Below are 22,481 nucleotides of genomic sequence, written 5' to 3'. Positions count from 1 at the left end.
AAAAAAGAAGCATCGACAAAGTTGGATTAAGCCATGGTTGCATGTTTGTCGGCATATTCGATCATATCCAGAAGACGATCGACCTCTAATATTTCAAAAGTACATACCGTTAAAGAAATTGCCAAGAGCACTTGCGGAGAGCGCTACTAATAGTCCAACATACCTCTCAAAGCCATTAACGGAAAGCAAAGAAGGCACAGAGGAATTAGGTACCCCATTGGATATTTTTTCAATTAGAGATACGTCCAATTCTAACAAGATTGGTTCTCAAGATCGACATAAATCACTTGCCAATAAAGACCAATTCAGAATATATCAAAATCCATCGTTTTTACCTCATATTCAATTAATAAAATTATTTGGAGATAATAATAGTCAATTGAGAAGGCCTAGAAGTCCAAAAAAGACTTTTGTGGGGGACAGTTTTTAATTTAATAAAGAATTGAGTGGAACATCGGCATCTTTAATGGCGTCCAGAGGACCAACACTTTCAATTGCAGTCCAAATGGGTGCGGCGGGAGATTGCACAACTAGCGTGGCTCCATTACCTACTTTTAGAAGTTTACAAGGAGTCGATCCGGATCAATATCTATCACAATTCTTGATTGCATGTATAGCCAATAATGGCAGAACTGAAGATATTTGGTTAAGATGGCTGTCAGCAACATTAAAGGACATAACATTTGAATGATATAATCGCTAGCCTGTCAGTCAATTTTCTAATTGGAAGGCATTAAAAATAGCATTTTTAACCTATTTTTGACCAATTGGATTTGAAGAGCGATTTAGGAAAAGATTGATGAATAGCAAAATGATACCAGGAGAAGCGATACAATCATATTATGGCCGAGTAGTAGATATTCTTAATAAATGGCCAAATAACCAAATGCTTGATTCGTTTATTTTGTCCATATTAATTAACGGACTTTATCCAACAGAATTAAAGTTATTCGTGAAGGAGGCCCAACTAACCACTGTTGCTTCCTCACTAGCACGAACAAAGGTGTAAGAAGAATGTCACTATGACCAATTCTTAACCACTGGAGCTACAATGATTCCATCTCAAATAGGTTATCCAACATCAACCTAGAGTGAAACTGGGAGCAGTTACCCAAGAATACTGGATTACAGTGCAAACCTTAGTATTAATCCGCAAGGAGTAATGAATACTGTTCCATTACAGAACATACCACCAACAACTGCAATCTTATATTTTTCATACTCCCCATATCAAAAAGTAGTACCTGCGAAAGAATTATCAAGTGAAACTGGACCAAAGGATCCAAATGAGGCTTTGTTGATAACTTTGACAAAGAAAATAGAGGAACTGGCTGTCAACTTAGCACAAGACAAGGAAAAGAGGCATAAACCAACTAATATGCATCCCAATGTCTAGTGTAGCAATTGTAAGGAGCAAGGTCATTTAGAAACAGAATGTCCTTCACCACTCCAAATAACTATACAATGTACTATTTGCAGGGCAAGCATATTACCACCAACTGTTGGAATTTATGGAAGCAACAACAACTCAGTAACCAGATAATGACCCAACTGACTTCATAGGACATTAATCAAATTCAGACAGAAAATAGGTTTGGCAAGAACGGGAATCGTTTCAATAAGCCAAATAGAAATTTTTTCAAATTTCAAAATTCGGTATACAATTAGGAATACAAAACCAATGCTCAAAGAATGGTACAAAACCAGCAAGGGTATTCCCAATATCAACCCTTTCAGCAATCAAATTCGGATTCTGCAGTACCAACTGGAGAACTGGGATCATTTACCCATCCGACCTGGAACAGACCAAGCTGGTACATCCCAATAGATATCCCCAATATTCTTGATGGTGTTGAAAAGAGACTACTGCGATGTTATCGTTGTAGAAAGATCAGACATTATGCTAATGAATGTTCCAATCCAAGAGCAATGATGACTATGCTCCCGTATGTGGAAATTATAAGCAATCAGGACATACTTATCAGCAATGCAATGCCCCATTTAATTTCAATAACCAAAACCAGCAAGTTCAATTGCAAAGTAAACCAGAGGAGAAAAATCGAGGTCCACAAGATTCACCAGTAAACTGGGTGGAATGCATGCATACCATGCTTACAAAGGCCCAACAAAAAGGAAAAGATCCAATTCCACAACTGGAAGAACCAATTTCTAATGAACAATTAGACTCAAATCCAATAATCATACTTGGATCGTCATCAACATTGGGACCTGGATCGTCAAAACAGCCCAATGATGGTTCTGGCACGAGACTATTGATCCAACATGAACCAGTTCTATTACCCTCAAAGGACAAAGAGTGGCCTTACTGACTAAAAGACCCTCTCAAGGTGAAACAATACGAAATAGTTTGTTCAGCTATTTTGGTATCAGACTCTGTGAAGCAAGATAAGCTATTGATAGGGCTTAAAGTGAAGCCCATGAAAAAAAAAAGGCTTTGGAAATCACTACAAATATGGAACCGTATGATATATTAAAGGATTTGGATGAAATCAAACCATCAATCTCAATAAAGCAACTATTAGCGATTGCGCCAGAATGTCGTTCTATGTTGAATTCTTCGTTAATATGATGAAGAGATTGGTCTAAAGAAGTTTGAAAAGTTAGTTTGAACCCCGATCCAAGAGCACCGACTATTGATGTATCCATCGACGAAATCTTTATTTTTGGAGTTCAAGTAGATGGGGGCTCAAGTGTAAATTTAATGATGACAGAAACAATGGAAAATCTGGGTTTAGCTGAATTGTTACCCACATTGTTGGTATTAAGAATGGCTGACCACAGTCGAGTCAAGCCTATGGATATTCTTCGTAGTATTGACACTGTTATAGCATGGATTGTATATAAAATTGATTATATTGTTTTTAGGTTATAAAGTTCTACATTATCATATCCAATTTTATTGGGATGGCCATGGTTATACCAAGCTAAAGCTAAAAATGACTGGGGCCGTGGCACGCTAACTATCAAAAAGAAAAGAGAAATGATTATTTTACAAATGTACCCAGTCCAATATCATGAGGAATCTCAAATTTCAGGCTCGGAAGTGACATCTGATGAGGAGGGTCAATCTGAGGATAACCATGATGAAATTACTAATGCAATGCAAGTCGGCAATAATCCAATTTGCATATGTAAGGAAGAAGTATCCTACCAATATCGAGGACTCGGAGATTATTTTGTTCATTTGGAGGATGCAGCAAACTCCGATCATGCTATTGCCAAATGGATGAAGAATCCTGCAATCAATAGAGTCAGCACATTGAAACTAGAATTAGATAGTTCCCATATGTCGGATAATATAAGATATTCAGATCAGGAGAAGACAATTAAATTAGAGGTTGTAGAAGATCCTGTATGTCAATCCATTAACCTAGGCACCAACAAAATGCCATAGCTAATTAAAGTATATGCCGATATTATAGGTACAGAATTAGATGCTTGAAAACAGTTTTTCGTCTATCACAAATCTACCTTTGCGTGGTCGTATGCGGATTTGAAAGGGATTCCAGCCGAAGTGTGTGAGCACCAGATTATTTTGGAGGAGGGTGTTACGCCACTTCATCAAAGACAACACCGACTTAATCCAAAATATTTTCTTTTAGTGAAAGAGGAATTGGATAAACTTCTCAACGTGGATTTTATTTATCATGTTCCGCATAGTGCATGGGTGTCACCAATCGTGATGGTACCGAAGAAGAATGGAAAAATCAGGATATGTTAAGATTTTTGAAAGTTAAATGTGGCTACTAAGGACTATTTTTTGTTACCATTTATAAAAAATATTTTGGACGTAGTGGCCAGACATGAATGTTACTCATTTTTGGACGGAATTTTGGGATATAATCAAATTAAAATTACCAAAGAGAACCAGTTGAAGACTATGTTTATCACAGATTGGAGTACATTCACCTATAAAATAATGCCATTTGGGTTATGTAATGCCCCGACTACTTTTCAACGAGTAATGACACAAGCATTTCAAGATTACTTACGTTTATTAATGGAGATATTTTTGGACGATTTCTGCACCTTTAGCACAATGGCTGAACATCTAGCATGTCTGGATCACTGTTTAAATCAATGCAACAAGTATGGGATATCTCTAAATTCGAAGAAGTGTCAATTTGGCATACCATCGAGGAAGCTATTGGGACACATTGTCTCTGTTGAAGGTATCGCTATAGACCCCGATAAAGTTACTCGTATATTGGGTTTACCAAAGCCAGATTTGGTGTCAGGCATACGTGATTTCATCGACCATATCAGCTACTATCGGCGTTTTATTGAATCCTTTGCGGTTATCTATCAACCATTAATCAACTTATTAAAGAAACCTCCATCAGACGGATCTAGTCGAATATGGACTGAAGACTGTACTTTCGCATTCGATGAATTGAAACAAAAATTGGTATCTGCCCCAATTTTTGTAACACTTTGTTGAACAGAACCGTTTCATGTCTATGTGGACATGTCCAATGTTGCTACTGGATCCATTCTCAGTCAAAAGGATGAAAAAAGATTAGATCATCCCATATATTATGTGAGCCAAAAATTCGTTGCTATAGAACGTAATTATAATACTACCAAGCAAAAAGCCCCCAGAATGATCTACTCTATACAAAAATTCTGCCACTATCTACTTGGATACCCATTTGTGTTCCATGTTGATCATGATGCACTTAAGTACATAATAAATAAACCTCAATTGAGCAGACAAATTACTCGATGGGTGTTACTTCTCCAAGAATTCAACTTTACGATTAACGTTCGACTCAGCAAGAAATATGCCAATGCGTATCACTTATCCCATTTATCTAATATACTGGGTAATGAGCTGATAAACGATGTTCTTTTGGATGCACAACTATTTGCTGTGGATGTCATTACATCTCAATATGGTGAATTGATCCAATATCTAACGTTTCAGACTTTTTTAATTTCTTATAATAAAAAATTAAAGAAGCATCTGATTTTAAAAAGTGCGCCATATACCATGATTGGAGATGCCTTGTACAAACAATGGTGGGATGGAATTTTATGCCGCTACATCTTTCAAAGTGAAGTTCGTACAATTTTGGAAGGATGTCATTTGGACAATTGTGGAGCAAATTTTGCGGGTGATAGCACTACACATAAGGCTTTAATGGCTGGATATTGATGGCCAATAATGTTTTCGGATGCACACCAATATGTTCGTCATTGTGATCTTTGCCAATAAATTGGTTGCTCTACTGGAACTTCTGCAATGCCATTGGTACCAATTTTGGCATAGGCACCATTCCAAAAATGGGGTATTGACTTTGTAGGACCCATTGCACCTACCTCTCAAAATGGACATAAATGTTATATTCTAGTAGCCATCGATTATGTCACCAAATGGGCGGAAGTCATGGCAACGAAAACTGATAATGTCAATATCGTAGCAATATTTTTATATGAGAACATTATCACTCGTTTTGGCTATCCGAAAGAATTAGTTAGTGATCGTGAAACACATTTTATTAATGCAACAATTGAAGCATTAATAACGAAGTATGAGATCAAGCACCGCAAAACTACACCTTATCATCCACGAGCCAATGGGCACACAGAAAAGACCAACGGTATCTTATATAAGATCTTAATAAAGACTCTTTCAAGAGTGGGAACCGATTGGGACACTAAATTATTTACAACTTTATGGGCGTACCGTACTGCGTATAAAGTAACTACCAAAATCATTTATGCCGGAAGAGCTATTACAATAGTAAACTTCGCCCAAAATCATTTATGCCAAATGATCTAATACTACTGTACGACAATCATTTTCACAATTTTTCAAGAAAATTTCAAATTCGGTGGCATGGACCATATTGCATATTGGTAGGCTTTCCCAATGGTTCAATCCAATTGGAAGACTTCACGGGAACCAAATTCACAACCTGTATATATAGAAACGGACTATGCCTATACTATATATAAACTCGGAGGCGGGTTTATCAATTTTGGAAGGGAGAAGATATACCCGTTCATGATGACTTGTCTGCAATGACAAGTATACAATCAGAAGGAGAAGGCGATAGTGGATTAGTGGATTAGAACATCAGCAATCAAGATTAGGGATTCTTGATTCATAACCAAGTAAACAGTAAAGAGAGGGGCACTCCGTCTTAGCTGTCTTCAGTATTTTTTCTAGAGCTTTTGGAGCATAGTTTCGGTAGTGAAAAATCTGTGACGAATTGTAAACGTAGTATTAGTGCAACTGAGCAGTGTCATATAGCATTTTATAATGTCGAGGAAAAAAGTGAAGACAGCCTCAAACAAGGAAGAAGATGGTAGAAGGGTGAGGTCAAAGAGTAATACGGACGAGCTCTCTCTCTATGTATTCTTACAAACATGGAATCCATGTGGTTAGAAATTTGCTGGAATGCAACACGGCAGAAGGACTTTAGAAGTACACAATTATATCCCTTTCTACGAGCGGCCAATAATTTACCATCAATCGACGTAGAATTATTGGAAGAATACTTGATGAACTATGACCCTGAGGATGATTCGAGTGTCGTGAAAGGGAAGACTATTGGAATTGATGAGAATACCTTCAATAAGATATTGCATCTATTAATAGGAGAGCTTGTGGTTGGAACCGAAGAGTCCTCAGACTTCAATCCAGGGAATTACTTCAAAGGAGGATGACGTTGCTAGAAAGGAATAAAAGATGATAGACGGCGGATGCACTTACACTAGAATTGATGGAGTGGATGCACTTCATTCAGAAGCCGTTGGGATTAAATAGACATATGACATATATAGCCAAACAATTATTATTTGCGACAATAGACTCTTTCGAGGGTATGGTGTTCAATTGGCCAACATTCGATAGTCACAAAGGTCTACTCGAATAGAAGGTTCAATTGGCGAATTGGAAAAGAATGTGAAGCAACAGCAACACCAATTACAGGCAAAAGATATCTGAATTCTGCAATTGGAAAGCCAAGCGCGAGAATTGGGTGCACGTAACAAAGATTTAACTGCCAGATTGATCATAGTATCAATAAATATATTGGACCAAGAGGACGATGATGTGCCTTTAGAATTGGAATCAGTGGATTCAAGTACGGATAATGCTGAGGAGTAACTAGTTCAGCTTCAGATTAGATATTTGCGAGGATGGTGCACAGTTAGGAGTGGGACTATGTAGAATAAGTAGTTATTTTCAAAATGTAGATACCTAGTGTATAGTGTAAACAGGGATAGATGACTGCTGAAAAGGTGGTTCAGCAGGTACAATGGATGAATAGTCAAAAAAAGTAGTTATCATCCATAGTATAGGAGTTGGCATCTTGGGGTAGTATAAAGAAGATGGAAGGGAGGAAGAAAATGCCAGACTGTGATAGTCATGAGCTGGGGTTAAGCTTGGTGCTTCCTCTTTGTTTCTTTTGTTTTATTTGTTGTTGAAGAATAATGGTTAGTTTCTAAATATTGAGAAGTGAATCTGTGGAATAAATCAGAGATTGATTTATGAGTTATTGATTATGTAATTGGAGTACTGAGTGATTGAATTATATGAGAAGTTATTAGGAGATTGAATATGGATGGAAGATTATGATTGTTGTTTATTGAAAGTTGTGTGTATGTGTTTCGATAGAAGAAGTTTGTGATTACAGGAATTTTGTGAATTCAGATAGGTTGGAGTGAAGTCTGTTATTCTTGGTGTTGGATGGAATTTATTAAATTTTGAGCGGTCTTTTGAGAGTGCATGGTTGCACATTGTGGTTATCAGTTGATGAAGGAGTATTGTTACTAGAAGGAAGCATTGTAGTGTTTCTTAGTATTTTAGTGGTTTAGAATATAGTTAATTGTGTGACCCTAACAAGTAAAATTCATGCGCTTAGTCTTTCCTTGTGTTCGAATTCTCCTATACAAATTTATTTTGAGAGGTTTCTTTTGGAATAAGTAAAACGACAATCACAATAAGCATCTTTGAAATCTTGTAGTCTTTATCAATTGTTGTATAGAAGGGAGCCAATTCTACTAAGCTCTGTATGTGAGAAGCTAGCTCTAATTGTAGAGTTACATGATCTTGATATTTGGACTCAATATCTATACGATTGGATAGAGTTCTTTAAACAAGCCATATCTATGGCTATGGAGAACTTATCTATTGCTAAATATTGTAATATTTTGTAATATTTTCATATTTATAATAAAGCTTATTGACTCCAATTGTGAAGATTTACTAAAAGAAATTATATATATTTGCAACGTGAGGTACCAACAATACTTGATATTAAGACATGTTGCACAATACCATGTCTAAAGAATGTATCGCTCAGTGGTGTTTTGTTGTTAAAAGATAAAGGTGGATAAGAATGTTGGTACTATTCAAAGAATTGTACTCCTTGTCATCTTTCTATTGATGACTCTATACATCCTAAATTGGCACTTGTGCCAATTAATCTTCTTTATTTTGTATGTAGTGAGAAGAAAGGAACTGCTATTATACTTTTATGTGATCAATGCCAACATAGGTGGCATATGGCATGTTTGACATTACTTCTTGTAACTCTCTCATCAAGAAATTGGAGTTGTCCTCGTTGTAAGAAGTCTTTTAGCCATGCCTCATCTTTTGATAAGAATTGAAGATTTCTTCTATTGATTGTGTCATACACTTCAATGGTCTAATTGCTACAACACTAACTTTGAAAGAGTATAATTTGGCATTCACATTATAGTGACATTCATCTTCAACAATATATGTTTTGTAGTCCTAGCTGATTGGAGGGGCTTCTAATCAATTAAGAAAAGGCATTTAAGAGTGTATCTTTGTAGTATAAAAGATATCTTATCTTAGTTTGGTGTAAATTTCTAATCTTTCCTTGAGAGTGTGTTAGATGTGCATTTATATTTGATTTAAATTACATACTTTATCATTTATTGATAGCACTCAATATATTGTATGTAACAATCTTTGTTTACACAACATTAGAATTTTTAAAAGAAATTTTTGCTAAAACAAAAGTAATATAAATAATATATAATACATTGTCACACACATATATATTTATCTCAATAATTACTTATATGATTAGGTAGAAGTAGGTAAATATAAATTAATTTCATAGAGTCTTCTAGAGATGCTTCTTAGAAGTTTCATAGACGTGGTTTTGACTTTAAATGTGTTTGTAGGTTAGAAACATGACTAACAAGTTAACTGCGTATAGTAGCTTGTGGAACAAGCTAACCATGTGGCACATATATAGATAACTTGCCTTTCAAGTTAAGACATAAGGCTAACAAAGTCAACACATTTTGGAGGTCCTATAGGACATCGCCATGTAGCTCTTAGTTAAGAGTATATATAGAGGCAAGAGTGAAGCCTTCTTCACTCTTATCAATAGCTTTCTAGTCCTTAGTTTTGTTTCAAGTCTTTCTCGTCTTTTTGTTTTTGGCAATAGCCATTCTAGTTTAATATTACATCACTTTTTGAGTGACTCTCTAGTTCTCTCTAGTAATATAAGAATGTATTGAAGATTTTCTTTCTTCGAGACTCATGTCCTTGATATACACCTCAATTTTAGTAACTTTCTAAAATCTTCTAAAACTTCTTAGATATTTATACCACTTCATCTAAACCTTTAAAAGACTTCAAATCTTTAAAACTTCTATAAGATTTAAGATATTCTTTTTTATTTTATTTTTTTTTAAAACTTATTATAAAAGTTTGTATTTGTCCAAAATTATTTGTATTTCAATATAAGTTTTTATAACAAATTCTTCAAACTTCTAAGAAAATCTTTTGTTCTTAAAATCTCTTCTATAAATTTCTAAAGACCTAATTGCTATAGTATAATTATAGGAACAAAACAAGAGATATGTTAATTCTACCTACTTAAAATTGGAACAATCTAAGTGTTGATTTGTTTCTTATCTTGTGTCTAAAATTATGGTTAGTTTAGTATTATAAAATGGATTCATATAAATCATAATAGATTAATAAAACAAAATATATCAAGTTTTTAGGAAGATTCATACTTACAATTTTGATGTTTTAGAAAAATACCACCGAATTTAGTTTTAAATCGACGTATTAATTAATTACATATTTTTTAATTGGCCTAATAATTGTGTCAAAATTAAAGAAGTAATAGACTTAATTTTGGTTATTTTGAAAGAATTTGTGGAAAAAATTGAAATTAAATAGATAAATAAGAATTTCTTATAAATGTTCATTGTTTAACAAAGATTCAATATACAATTTATTTATTTTTAACAAAACTATAATCCATTTAACAATTATTGTCAAATAAAATTAAGAATAAAAAAATACATATACATATGTGATATAATAAAACAAAGTCATTATTATCAATATGTTGGCTCAAATAAAACAAAATTAATAAAAGCAAATAAACAAAATATAATAAGATAATATTATTATTATCAATGTGTTGACTCAAATATAACAAAACCAAATTGTTGAGGAATTAACTACTTTAGAATGTTGGTTTATGACGTACTTATTGCATCCTAAAGAAGAAAGAAACTGGTAAATAAACCTATATCATCAGTGAATAGAGGATACAATGTATCAAGGTTGTTTGAATACATTACAGTTGATCTACTTGTAAGTATTGTCCAAATTGGTAAGACTAAAATCCTGTGTGAAGTGAGAAAGTTGGATTCTCTTGATTTTGAAGCTCGGAAGTGTGGTCTCTTAAAAATTGAAACAAATCTTTCCTAGGATGAGTCATTAGAAGTTCCAGATTTCAATATATAAACAAGTAAGCATGATCTTAGTTAGAGGTCCCCAAAAAAATTGCTTGAAGCTTCTTTTAGGAATTGAAAGCTCCACTGCAGACATTAAGGATCAAAACAACTACTAGTGAAAAATTTGTGTTCCATTCTTACGCCATGCCACTTTTGAAAATCATGTTTTGCGAAGCACTTTGTACGTTAGACATTGTGGTGGTTTATCCTAACCACATCAAATCCCAATTTTCGGGTTAGTGAAACAACCAGCACCAAGACTCATGACAAATACCTTTTGAGATCCTGATACACAGTCGGAGAAAAAAATTGGCTCCGGAAGCACTTTCATCTTGATTTCAAATCCGTTGAACTCCGGCTCTTGATATCAAAAGCCTAAACAGCCAGATCAGGGGAAATCTTGGCGCAATGCCCATCACTTGTCTGGTAGCGTTCTAAATATACCGCAAAACCATTAAATAAATTATATCCTAAAACTTAATTCAAGCATTTCACCATAACATAGTTGAACTGGATGCATGTTCACACGAATAAAAAAACGGGAATCAATTAGAATTTTTCTCGGATCAGCTGCGTGAAAAAACAAGGTCCACCTGCTCTTCCTTAAGGATGAAAGACTTGGACATGCAGTAGATACTAAGGTCTAAGCGATTTGTTGCGACTTGTTCAGGATAACTCCCTCATACTTAACCTGAAACCACTTCATAGCATCTTCCTTAGTCACTCGGTGTTGAATACCAACTCGGGACTTGGCCCTCCTCCTCCTTCCAACCCTGTAGCCTGGCCGTTCAAGAACGACATAGAAGTCCATACCGTAGATACCTGTTGAAGGATCATACCTGCGAGCGGAATTGGCAGCGACTAAGGAGTGGCAATAGAACAAAACATACAACCTCAAGTAACACCATGGACACCAAGTATTCATGTCTCATCATCTAAATTTATCCACAAAAATTAATTGAGTAAAGCCCTATGCCAAAGACTTCTACGATTCGACTTAGAATGAATCAAAACCTACTTGATACCAAGATCGATGTGCTCCTGGATACCGAACCCAAAGCATCCAGATTCGCTGAAGTTGCGGCGCAGCAGTTCGTATTCCTTCACTTTCAAGCCACTCTCAAGAAGCTGCATCGCTTTCTCACCACGAACAGTAACGTAGCATGCAATTTTCTCATTACGCCTGATACCGAAGGAACGAACGGTGTACCTAGCTGCATATTGAACAAAGAAGCACCACTCAAGTCAGGCGAATCATTCCACACAAAACCCTCGACATTAATTGCAATAATAACTTCTCCAGAATCGCTGCAAGTTACACAGCACTTAAATAATTTCAACCACGTACCCTTGGAGAAGACAGGACTCTGCCCACTCAGCTGCTCCAGCACCTGTGGAAGAAGGAAATCGTGGTAAGGACCAGTCGTGACTCACCATGCTACAATTTACAAAAAACATTAAACGAAGGTTTCAAGTGGTATATGCGCTCTCCAAATTTAGAGCATACGAGCAACCCCACGGACCAAAATGCCCAACATACCTTGGACGCACGAGTCAATCTGTCACCACTTTCTCCCACTGAGATGTTGAGGACAAGCTTCTGCACTTTAATCTCCCGCATGGAGTTCTGCATCTTCTTTTCCGAAGCCTGGACAACACAATCACCACATCGCCCATACTATCCATTTAGTAATCTGATCTGTAAGATTATCAGAATCACAGCACACAACAATTCCCTCGCAACGCTCTACAAGCACCACTCTAATGTGTCATACTGCATAAGAACAAAAAAATGATATAAAAGAACAAAAAAAATAAAAATAAAAATAAAAATAACTTCTTCCGCCAAGTGTATCTTCGAACGTGTCCTGGCCAGCTCCTTGAGCATGGTCAGCACTTTCAAACTTTAACTCTAACTAATGCATTCCCATGCAGAGACAAACTGAAGAAGAAAAATGGCAGTTATGATGAACCCACACGAAAAAAAAAAAAAAAAAAAAAAAAGGGGGGGGGGGGGTACGCAGGTGATATGAACACTCTCTGTGATACAACCTCCTACAAAAGAATTGCCACAAACCCTAAATTTCAAAACTTAAGCTAGAGCTTAATTCTCGAGGAAAAAAGTAAAATGTAAAACAACTGAGGCGAAAAGAGAACATCGAAACAATGATCAGCAAAAAATACAAGAAGAAGAAGGACAAACCATCGCGGCCGAAATTTGCACGACGCTGGCGATGGGGACCGAGCTCAGGGGAGAGCAAAGGGTAAGCTACTGGAGCAAGTCTTCGTCTTCTTCACTAGCAGAGGGTTTGTCATGGATGAATGCGATTCGTGACTGATGGATGCACTCAAATGGGATGGCTAGTCGCGTGGATATGGTTCCGTATAATTCTAAGATACGGTTTCTGGTTCGGACCCCTGTGCCTGATGAACAAGGTTAAAGATATATATTACGATCGAACGCTGAGGTTTGTGTAAGCCCAATTTGCAATTGACAGTCAGAAATCTTTAGTTTAGTGTTGCTAGCAACATAATGTGAGTCCCATGTGGATGTTTTCTTTACATGCTGGTTTCAATTAGGATCTTTATTAACTCAAATAAGATAATGTGTGTTCATTTTGTTCACATGATATGTGCTTTTGTATATATTGTCCTTGAGGTTGCACAGCAATACTGTATTACAGCTATTTTATAGTAGTGTTACAAGTGTATGAGTAAATTTTATGAAAGAGATTTATAATATTTAATCTATAAAATTATATATGTATATGTTTAATTATATTACTATCATTGTTTTTTATTTTTAAGTAAAATAAAATAAAATAAATGGCCTTTTTATAAATAGAACAGTAATGTTTTACTATGAAATTTCTAATGGCACCTTCTTATTTATTTAAGGCCCAAGCAACATTATGTATATATATATATATATAGATATAGATACACACACCAATATACAAACATTTATAATCAACTATTCAATTGTTTTATTTTGAATATTGTGAGGAACGATACACTCTTCTAAACAATCAACATTTTCAATGAAAAGATTATGCCATCTTGAAGTTTTTAGTCACCACCCACTTTGATAACACAAAGTTTTTTTGTTCATACGTTTAAATAAGGTATTATTTTATATCTCAGATTTGAGATGACACTAACTTATTTTCTATAGATAAAGAAAGTACACAAAAATGTCCTTTTATTGATTCTATATATATATATATATATATATATGAGTAAAAAAATTTTGGAAAAAGAATTAGAAATATAATTCATATGAAGTTCACACAAAAGAAGAAGTTTAAAAATTTTGATATCATTATTTTCAAACACAAAAAATTAAATTCGTAAGGATTACTTTCATACCCAACAATGCAAGCTTTTGGTAATTTCATAACTTAAATTATTAAAAAGGAAAAGGAAACTAATAGATGACTTTTTGCATGAAAAGGTAGACATAAAGATAATACTTCGAGAACACATGAAGAGAGGACACTGCTGCTGTGGTCATGCAACCAAGTAGCATGTGGATGAAAGGGATGAAATTCGCCCAAAGTGGATGAATGTGTGAACTGGGTTGTACCGGTGATAGGACACAGTGCGTGGTCATAGGTGAAGTTCTGGTCATGGGTGCTCGGAATTCTTGTCGCTGCTGTTTGTTTCTGACGCTTCCACTGTGGAGACCTATTTGTCGTCGTTCCGCGCACATTTTCGGTTTCTGCTTTGATGTTTTTTTTGGTTGACATTCTGGCGGTGAGCTTCGGATTTGAGGACTACTTGCTGCTTTTTACAAGGCCGATGCATTTAGGCAGTGAAGTTGAATCATTCTATCATTCTTAAGGCGTTGTTCGCACGATTTCTAGTCGCAGCTGGCACCGTCGTTACGTGTTGCTTCTGATTTGTAGGATTTGATCAACCTGAAGCACGAATTGTTAGTTTAACGTCAATCAGATGGACGTGTAGAGCGAGAGAATTTTATTTCAGTAGTTTTCACGATTGGAGATTGGTCGTAAGATTGTCTTTAGAAGCTTCTTTCAGTTCCTCTGTTCAGATCTTGCTTTCAAGGATTGCTATCCTTGAATACGTCACGGATGGGGCATGAAATGTAGTTTTTTTCTACGACTGCTCAGCTATGTCCAATGTGTAGTATGTGCTAGAGGAATTTAGACGTTAGCCACAATCGTTGCAGGGTTTAAGAGAGTAGCAGTTAGTGACAATTTCGAGTGGTCGTCTCGGCTGAAACGTGATCTGCTGACATGGGAGCCTCTACGGGACAGAGGTTGGAAGATGTCTGGGTATCTGCAGCAGGGTTTAGATTTTCAGCGAGATTTTAAAGCCAAGCTTCTACTGAATCTCATGGTCGTGACATTGATAAGTTGACAGATGATGAGTTCTCACCACGGTTGTAGCAGTGAGTACTAGTAGAATTTAAAAACTGTGCAGCATATTGTTCTGTGTTTACTTAGAAATTTCGGGGAGCTATGGATGGGGTGGTCGGAGCGCAGCATACGTTTTCAGAAGCGTTGGAGGCTTTGGGCAATGTGGATGTTGAAGAGAACGTGGCGGAGGGGTTGGTGCACGATGCTCGTGCGGCTGTTGATGTGTTATCAGATGCACTGAAGGGCCTGGAAAAATCTGTCGCGAACTTGGGCGATTCTTCCAATGAACAGGGCGTGGAGAAAATGCTCATATGGGTTGACGCAGTGAATTGCTCATGGAGGAATGTTGTAACAAACCACAATGGCGTGAGTGTTGCGGAGCGTTTGGGTGACGTTGCTCCCAACTTGTGCGCGAGTTGGCTGGATGCTCTCAAGGTCCTCGGGTCATGTGCTGTTGTTGCGAAGGGGTGGATTTCGAGGCCATTAGAAGGGGAATTCGTCGAGGGAGAATCTAATGGTGAATTATCGAAGCGTATACCTTTGGTGGATTGGACGAGTAGCCCATTTTTGATTGCTGCATGGCCAGAGCTCAAGGGCCGGGGAGGGCTGGGTTCATCCCGTTGGCGTGCTCGCGTTTCGGCGGTGGAGTTTTTATCGTCTCTCGCAGAATACGACTTAATTGGAGAAAAAGTGAATGATCATCGGCTGTCATTGTTGGAAGAGTTACTTCGGACCCTAATTTTTAGGATGGGTCTTGTCGATTCGCACTGGCAGGTTCTTTGGCATACTTTTAAATCTTATCATCTAAACCATGTTCAAGGTTTCGCTTGAAGAATCTGGGCTGTATCTTCACTTTGTTGTTTAGGGACGGTGATAGGTTCCTTTAATCATGCTGTTTTACGAGTTACTTTGGTGTGATATTTTAAGGTTGGGAGGGTTTAGGATTTGTTGTTTAGCAAGATAAGGGTAGAATAGTCGCTGGAGGATGGTTTTAAGTGGTACAATTGTGTTTGGTTACTGCATCTCTCACAACTTCATGTTAAAAGTATTTTTGAAGGTTCCGACGAAGCTTGGGGTGAGATGTACTTTGAGGGCCTGCAGTATAATTATGGAGTCTCATGGAGTCTGATGAACCGCAAGCAAATTCTTTGCATGCAGGTCCGACGATCTGTTCTTCTTGCCGTGACGCGACTTTTGATGGCTTCTCTAGAAATCCTTGCGAAGCAATTGTGAGTGCTTCAAGATTTCCAAGAGTTTCTCTTTTATTGTGCTGTTCTTGTGTGTAACCTCCTTTACTGAATGAGCGTTTTGATACCTCTGTCTTATATATATATATATATATATATATATATATATATATAGATGTGTGTGTGTGTGTGTGTAATTTTCGTCTGTGTTCAACAGCTGTGGATAGTAGAGATTGGTATGTAGCTGTGTTAATGTGCACAACCGGATTGGGTTTATCAGATGGGCAAGTCTGGCTTGGGGAGTGCTGGCATTCTGCACGGATCCCCACACCGAGGTGCAATTAGCTGCAAAAGATATAATCCTTCATCAACTTCTTCCTTCTTCGGAATTGCATTCGCAAGTACGTTATTGATCGGTTACCTGATGTTTTTTATGAACTTAAATCATTACACTTCATGACAGTAGTTTCTGGAGAAGTTTTCAGTTAACTGACCATGTAGCTTTCTAATGTTTACACAGGTGGTAGTACAAAGTCTGCTTGACAGGTTCATATCCGCAGTACTGGGAGCAGCAGAAGATCCTGATCATGCTTCGGATAGCTCTCAAGGGAACGTTACTTTGGTGGCTGCTATTGTCGCTGCGGTTCAGCTTGAATTGGTACCTCATAAAACGGCATTTGAAGTCCAAGAGCATGGCAGCATTAGCGTAGACAGAATCCCTATTTTATTAGTGGCAACTTCTGTAGCTCTCTCAGTTTCTGAAAAAGAAGGCAACAAAGATTATTCTGCAAGCCTCTTGCAGCTTATCAGGTCTCCTTTTTCCTCCCTTTTTTGTGCTCTTCTGATTCAAAGTGAAAAGTCCCTCTTCGTATTAGCTTTAAGTGTGCTCATGTCTGAGTTGCTCTCATGCAGATGTTTTAGGTTTTATCCTGTATCTCTTTTGAGTATGTTGAATCCAAAAATGGCCCTTTACGAATGCGAGAAGTTAGCTAAATATTGCAAGCGGCGAGGTGTGTTGGATGAAGTCACGGCTATGAAATTGGAGAAAGTGCCTACTGCAGTACCCTTGAAGGCACTTGCAGCTGCATTAGAGGCATCAGAAAGCACCATGAGGAAATTTTCTGTTGATGATGGATTTCTGGGTAGTAAACAGTTGGATGCGCTGCAACATATATCTGAGGTTTGTGCTAACTAAATGCGTTAACCTGTGAAGTTATAGATTCTATTATCCTCTTAAGCTCTTGATTCTATGCATTCACCTAAAGAAACAAGCAAAAAAGGTGCAAATTATTGTCACCGTTCATTTACATTAGATTATAACGTCAGCAGCTGACGACAATGGGTTTATCTTCCGGTGCTCAAGGCATACAAAACGGTATTCATTCCTTGTGTGTTATCCGAGTCTCTTATCCTATTATGATCTATAAATTTTGCAGATGTTGCATATCCCTCACCAACTTACAAGATCCTACAAGGACAAAGCTACTGAGGGAGAGGTTGAGTCTTATCTGGAATGTGGAATGCTACACTTAAAGATGGCGCTTATGCTTGTCAAGAACCCAGTTTGGACAGCCCAGCAAGCATGGCAGAAGACAGACGTCATACTCGATATCTTTTTAAGTTTTTCTGCGTTGGCTTCAGGTATTATTGAATCCGAGGGAGTCTGGGTCGACAAAACAGACATTTGCATGCTTTGTAACGAAGTCCTCGCGTGCTTCTCGCATGCTTTGCAAATAGAGAGTTCTGTTCGTCAAGATGAAGCTGTAAACCTATCAAGTGGATATAGCAATAAGGTGCCAAGTTTAGAAACTCTTGTTCTACGTTTACTACCTGGAGTATTATTGAAACTCAAGGATGTTTTGAAGGCTAGCACCAGATCCGTTGCTTTGGAGAAGGAAGTAACGGTTCCTAAAATGGATGACCTTCCTACTTCTATAATTTCTGCTCACCAGTTGAGATGGTGTCTGGTTCAGGTAAGATGCTAAGGATATGCTTTTTATTATTCCTTATTGTATCGTTTGCTGTTGGCCTGATCCTTAGAGCCAAGTTTTGAAATGGGAGGATTCCTGCAGATTCACTATCCGAATTTCAAACCTCAATCTGAGATAGTTATACGCACTGCTCTGACTGCACTGGACCATTACTCACCCCCGATCAAGGTACAGATGCTTCTTGCCTTATTCTATCTGCTGCCAGTTGATTCGTTTATGTTATCACTTCTCCTCACTTATAGATTAGGAGGCCAATTGGGATTAAAGAGGGGAAGTCTGTGCCCGTGATTCTTTTAGGCATTTGTACCGTTTGAGACAAGTAATGACACGTGATTAGTGCTTTCCTTTGAACAGAAACAAGGGATGAAGTCTTTTATTCACTTAGCCACAAACATAGACGCTACAGAGTTGTGCTGGTTCAAGGATGCAATTTTAGATGCAGTGACCCGAAGTTTGATAGGTTGTGAGGAATTATGGCCTGTTGCTGTGGAGATGACGGTCGCTCTGGTAACACGAATAGAAGGTGGAAACCCTCGAGGGCAATGGTGAGTCATATTTAAATAAGTAGCTCGAGTGTCGTGGTTGAATGATGAATTTTCGTAGTTAGTTTTGGAATGTATGTATATGATTTAAATTTAGCCAAACGTTTGTTTAAGGGGCTGAAAATAACCAGTTTTGATGGAGGTAGCTTGTCCGTGGAGTTTGGAACACGAAGAACTTATGTCCACGAAGTTGTGACGTTTCCCTTAGGTTATTCAGTAACAACACTGTGTTTGATGTGGCAGGTATCAAGCAACTATGAAAGAGATGTTGGAGGATCTAGAAAGGCATAGAAGAGATCAAAAACGGAGAGTTGTGTGGCTGCAACTTGTCACACCACAGTTTGAATCCATGGGAATCATGTTGGTGGCTCACTTCAAACGCCTCCTTCCCCTACTCTATTACTGGCTTCATGCTCAGGATGAAGAAACGCAACTTCTGGTAATTATTAGTTTCTCGTCCTGGGTTCACAGATCTATGAACATGTGACAGTGAAAATAGTGGGACACTTTAACTTAAGGTGTTACAGAGAGGCTACTCCAGATCTTAGTAATTTTGAATAGTGAAGCTAATCAGTTTAGTTCGTATGGATGACAGTACAGCACATGCTGTCCTTATCTATTCAACTGTGATCATTTAGTGAGTAATTTTTGTTTGTTGGAAACTGCAGGTTTTGACGAACCTTCGCACTATTATCAGATCTACGTGGCCGCGAATTCCTTTCCATGTGTTACGGTGCTCTATTCATTTCCGCTACTTCTTTTTCTTCTTCTCTTTTGGTTTTTTTAGGTCAGTTTATGTGCATCATTCCGTTCAACCGGATGTCAGCAGAATTGTGGTTGGTTGGGTTAACTTTTCATATTATAACAGATTGTGAACATTAAAACTCGTGATTTACTCATACATGAGGTCATTTATCCTATCGAAATATTGTACTGATTTTATATTAATGGCTCAGGATGCAGGAAGAGCTAATGCGGGTAGAAAAGGAGGGTCGAGATCGGAAATCTAGTCCCAAACTGTTTGCTGCAATTGGTGATTTGGAAAGGTTACTTCAATTGTATGTATCCCATGAGCTGAAACTTTGCTTGCGTTGCCAGTTCAAACATCCTTCTTTTTGTCTACTCGACCTTAATGATAAAAACTTGAGTGTTGTACTTATTGTCTGTGCCTGTTACGTAGTATAATATGGAACTAATTTCGGATCCTGCTCCAGGTTCACTTTACCTGCCAAGGCCGGCTTCTCCTAATTGTCGAATCATTCGACTTGGCTTCGCACAATTGATTTTCCTGTAATCGATGTGGAGCATATCTTGAGCAGGTCAGGCCTCTGTAAGAGCTCACACAAAAATCTTTTGCAGTGTTAGACGAAATTTTGACAAATTTTACTTCTACTTTTATTAAAGTATGTCAGAGAAGTGGTCTCAGTGAACCTAAAATTGAAACGTAAATGCCATGTACTTGCATTAGATCTGAATATAATTGGCGTTGAATCATGATTTTTGAAGCTAAGTCTAATGAGTTATAGATTTTCGAAGTTTGGGGTAAGCGCCTAAATGTCAGTCATCGAAAGAGCTATTTTCAATTGCAGACTGCCGACAGTGGCTGCATACACAGCCACCAGAAAGAAGATGGGGACTGGAAGGATTGCCACTTCAAGGATGCGTAACCTCCTGCTGCAATTTTATGCTGCCAAGACTTAGCATCATGAGCCATTGAAGAAAGTACTAGGTGTATTCTTGCAATTACGACATCAATCTTTTAACTTAAATGTGAAAATCCGGAACATTTTATGTAACTGAGTAATGTACAGAAAAATGGCTCAGTCTGTTGCATTCCAAAGGTTTTAAGATAGAAAATTCTGACCTGACAAGAAAAAGGACCCTTGAATGTTAACAATTACGGAGACGTGCTTTGCCTTTTTCACAGCCTCCCACGGATTCTAGAAATTCTACAGGTAGAAACATTGGTTCATCAACAAAGTGCACTATCTATGTTATGTAAGCGATTCTTCATCAACCGATTCGTGGGACACAGTCTATTTGTAGGCGTAGAGATTCTGCTATTCCTTCCCCTACCGTTACGTCCGGAGGCTATGCTCCATCTTCAGATTTGGGTGATTTAAATTCGGGCCGAGCAGAGATTGACCAGCACGATTGCGTACGTCTCAAATATTGCGAAGCTCATTCACAGTACATTCTCTTGTCAAAGACGCTCAACCTGTCCATGTTCGATTGGTGCAATAAATTTTCTCCGCTGTCGGACTAAGAATAGTATTCCGTTACTCGTCGTCAGTTTCGATCAAGGACAAAGTGAAGGCCCTCAGCGGAAAATCCTCGCCGGAGCGTGTGGAAGTTTGTGCAAGGATTTTCCGGAGGTCTCAGAACTTGCGACCGAAATGCCCAAACTTTGAAATCGAGGTCTCACTTCATTGACAGATGACGTCGATCAATAAATTTTTACAAAAAAGAGTAATGATGCTACACTGACATGGTCTAGATTGCATATGAGGGGAACCAGTTTGTCGACGGTCATTTTTTTTCACAACGCGTTAGTAAAATATGCAAGCATGAACTATGCTTGTTGGTTTGTTTTTTTGTACTTTTTATTTATTTGTTTGTTTTTGGAACACAAGGGGGTTAAACTCCTTGCTGTTAATTACAGATAGTGAATAACAGTGTACACACTCCTTGAGTCTACATCAAGACTCTGGAGAGGGGGTAAGTAATGCGGACCTGGCGGGTTGGGGACGAATGCCTGAAACTTTGAAGTGCTAAGCTTGTGCTAGTTGTCTTCTAACGCTACCACATTATACCCACCTCATACCTTTTACTCCGATAGTTACAAGTTAAATTTAGTTTCTGATGTTCGTATTGACTCATGATAGCAGTCTCGAGACATGATTGGAACGCTGACACCATTGCCATTTCGAATACTCAATTTTTTTTTAATATTACAAGAAAAAAGCAGTACAGGATGACATCATGATGTTTTCTTTCGTGCAGTTTAACCTGCAGCGAGTCAGGAGGATTGGGTCAAGCGGCAGATATGAAATGGTAGGTCTGAAAAAGCACGACCCAGGCGCGAACGGAAGAATGAGAAGGAGAGTCGACTACTTTCCAGGAGCTGAGCACATGGTCAGGGACGGGCCTGGATTCCAGATAGCATCTTTCTTTTTCTTTGGCAACCTCCCATGCACCACAGCGGCATCAACCTGCCCATGCAGCCACCCAGCTCCCTCCCTCGATCTCTCCGCCAACGGTAGACTCTGCAACTGACGATTCGAACCTCCCCACTTCCCCATCCCGACTGCACGTGTGTGTGTGTGTGTGTGTGTGAGGTTTCAAATCCCCTCACCAGAGCAAGTGAGTCCTGCCACATCCAATTCTCATTGTGCGGATTCTGCCATAGTGGTCTATTCTCTCTCTTACAACTTCTGGCACCGATCTGGCCTAGCTGGATCACTTCCGGCGCGTCATTCCCACTGACACGCTTCATCTTCGACTCGTGACGCGGAACGAGAACCAGAACCGGAACCTGCAGGTTCGAATCGGTCTCCTTGCACTTGCCGTGACCTCGCTTCTCATCGCTTCAAGACCCGTGTAGAATGT

General features: G+C 38.0%; 2 protein-coding genes across 5 annotated transcripts; one reads left to right on the top strand and one right to left on the bottom strand.

Moving 5' to 3' along the window:
• Window positions 1–11,291: 11,291 nt before the first annotated feature.
• On the bottom strand, window positions 11,292–13,024 carry LOC112288235 (large ribosomal subunit protein uL5z). Its single transcript, XM_024532229.3, has 5 exons — window positions 12,974–13,024; window positions 12,311–12,418; window positions 12,119–12,161; window positions 11,789–11,984; window positions 11,292–11,609 (listed from the first exon to the last, which is right to left on the bottom strand). The coding sequence occupies exons 1-5, from the start codon at window positions 12,974–12,976 to the stop codon at window positions 11,414–11,416; spliced, it is 546 nt and encodes a 181-aa protein (XP_024387997.1). The 5' UTR covers window positions 12,977–13,024; the 3' UTR covers window positions 11,292–11,413.
• Window positions 13,025–14,471: 1,447 nt separating this feature from the next.
• LOC112288948 (uncharacterized) lies at window positions 14,472–20,668 on the top strand. 4 transcript variants are annotated; one of them, XM_073537445.2, is made up of 13 exons: window positions 14,472–15,926; window positions 16,311–16,381; window positions 16,620–16,740; window positions 16,860–17,149; window positions 17,252–17,519; window positions 17,776–18,312; window positions 18,412–18,498; window positions 18,685–18,875; window positions 19,116–19,311; window positions 19,541–19,605; window positions 19,829–19,918; window positions 20,087–20,191; window positions 20,462–20,668. In XM_073537445.2, the coding sequence occupies exons 1-12, from the start codon at window positions 15,255–15,257 to the stop codon at window positions 20,118–20,120; spliced, it is 2,622 nt and encodes an 873-aa protein (XP_073393546.1). In that variant the 5' UTR covers window positions 14,472–15,254; the 3' UTR covers window positions 20,121–20,191; window positions 20,462–20,668. The 4 variants fall into 4 exon arrangements, with proteins under 4 accessions (XP_073393546.1, XP_073393544.1, XP_073393545.1 ...); XM_073537443.2 differs by having other exon boundaries at window positions 19,829–19,930; XM_073537444.2 differs by having other exon boundaries at window positions 19,829–19,930; window positions 20,444–20,668.
• Window positions 20,669–22,481: the final 1,813 nt, after the last annotated feature.

Source organism: Physcomitrium patens, chromosome 11, assembly GCF_059467195.1.
Source record: "Physcomitrium patens ecotype Gransden chromosome 11, ASM5946719v1, whole genome shotgun sequence".
NCBI lineage: Eukaryota > Viridiplantae > Streptophyta > Bryopsida > Funariales > Funariaceae > Physcomitrium > Physcomitrium patens.
This window is presented reverse-complemented; position numbering and strand designations above follow the sequence as displayed.

Bases quoted from the DNA above. Each gene is read 5' to 3' on its own strand.
- LOC112288235 (XM_024532229.3), bottom strand. The intron at 12,162-12,310 runs GTATGTTGGGCA...CTTCTTCCACAG, and splicing joins GATTGACTCGTGCGTCCAAG to GTGCTGGAGCAGCTGAGTGG. The intron at 11,985-12,118 runs GTACGTGGTTGA...TTCAATATGCAG, and splicing joins GAGTCCTGTCTTCTCCAAGG to CTAGGTACACCGTTCGTTCC.
- LOC112288948 (XM_073537443.2), top strand. From the start codon at position 15,255: ATGGATGGGGTGGTCGGAGCGCAGCATACGTTTTCAGAAGCGTTGGAG. The intron at 17,520-17,775 runs GTTTGTGCTAAC...TAAATTTTGCAG, and splicing joins CGCTGCAACATATATCTGAG to ATGTTGCATATCCCTCACCA. The intron at 18,499-18,684 runs GTACAGATGCTT...TCCTTTGAACAG, and splicing joins ATTACTCACCCCCGATCAAG to AAACAAGGGATGAAGTCTTT.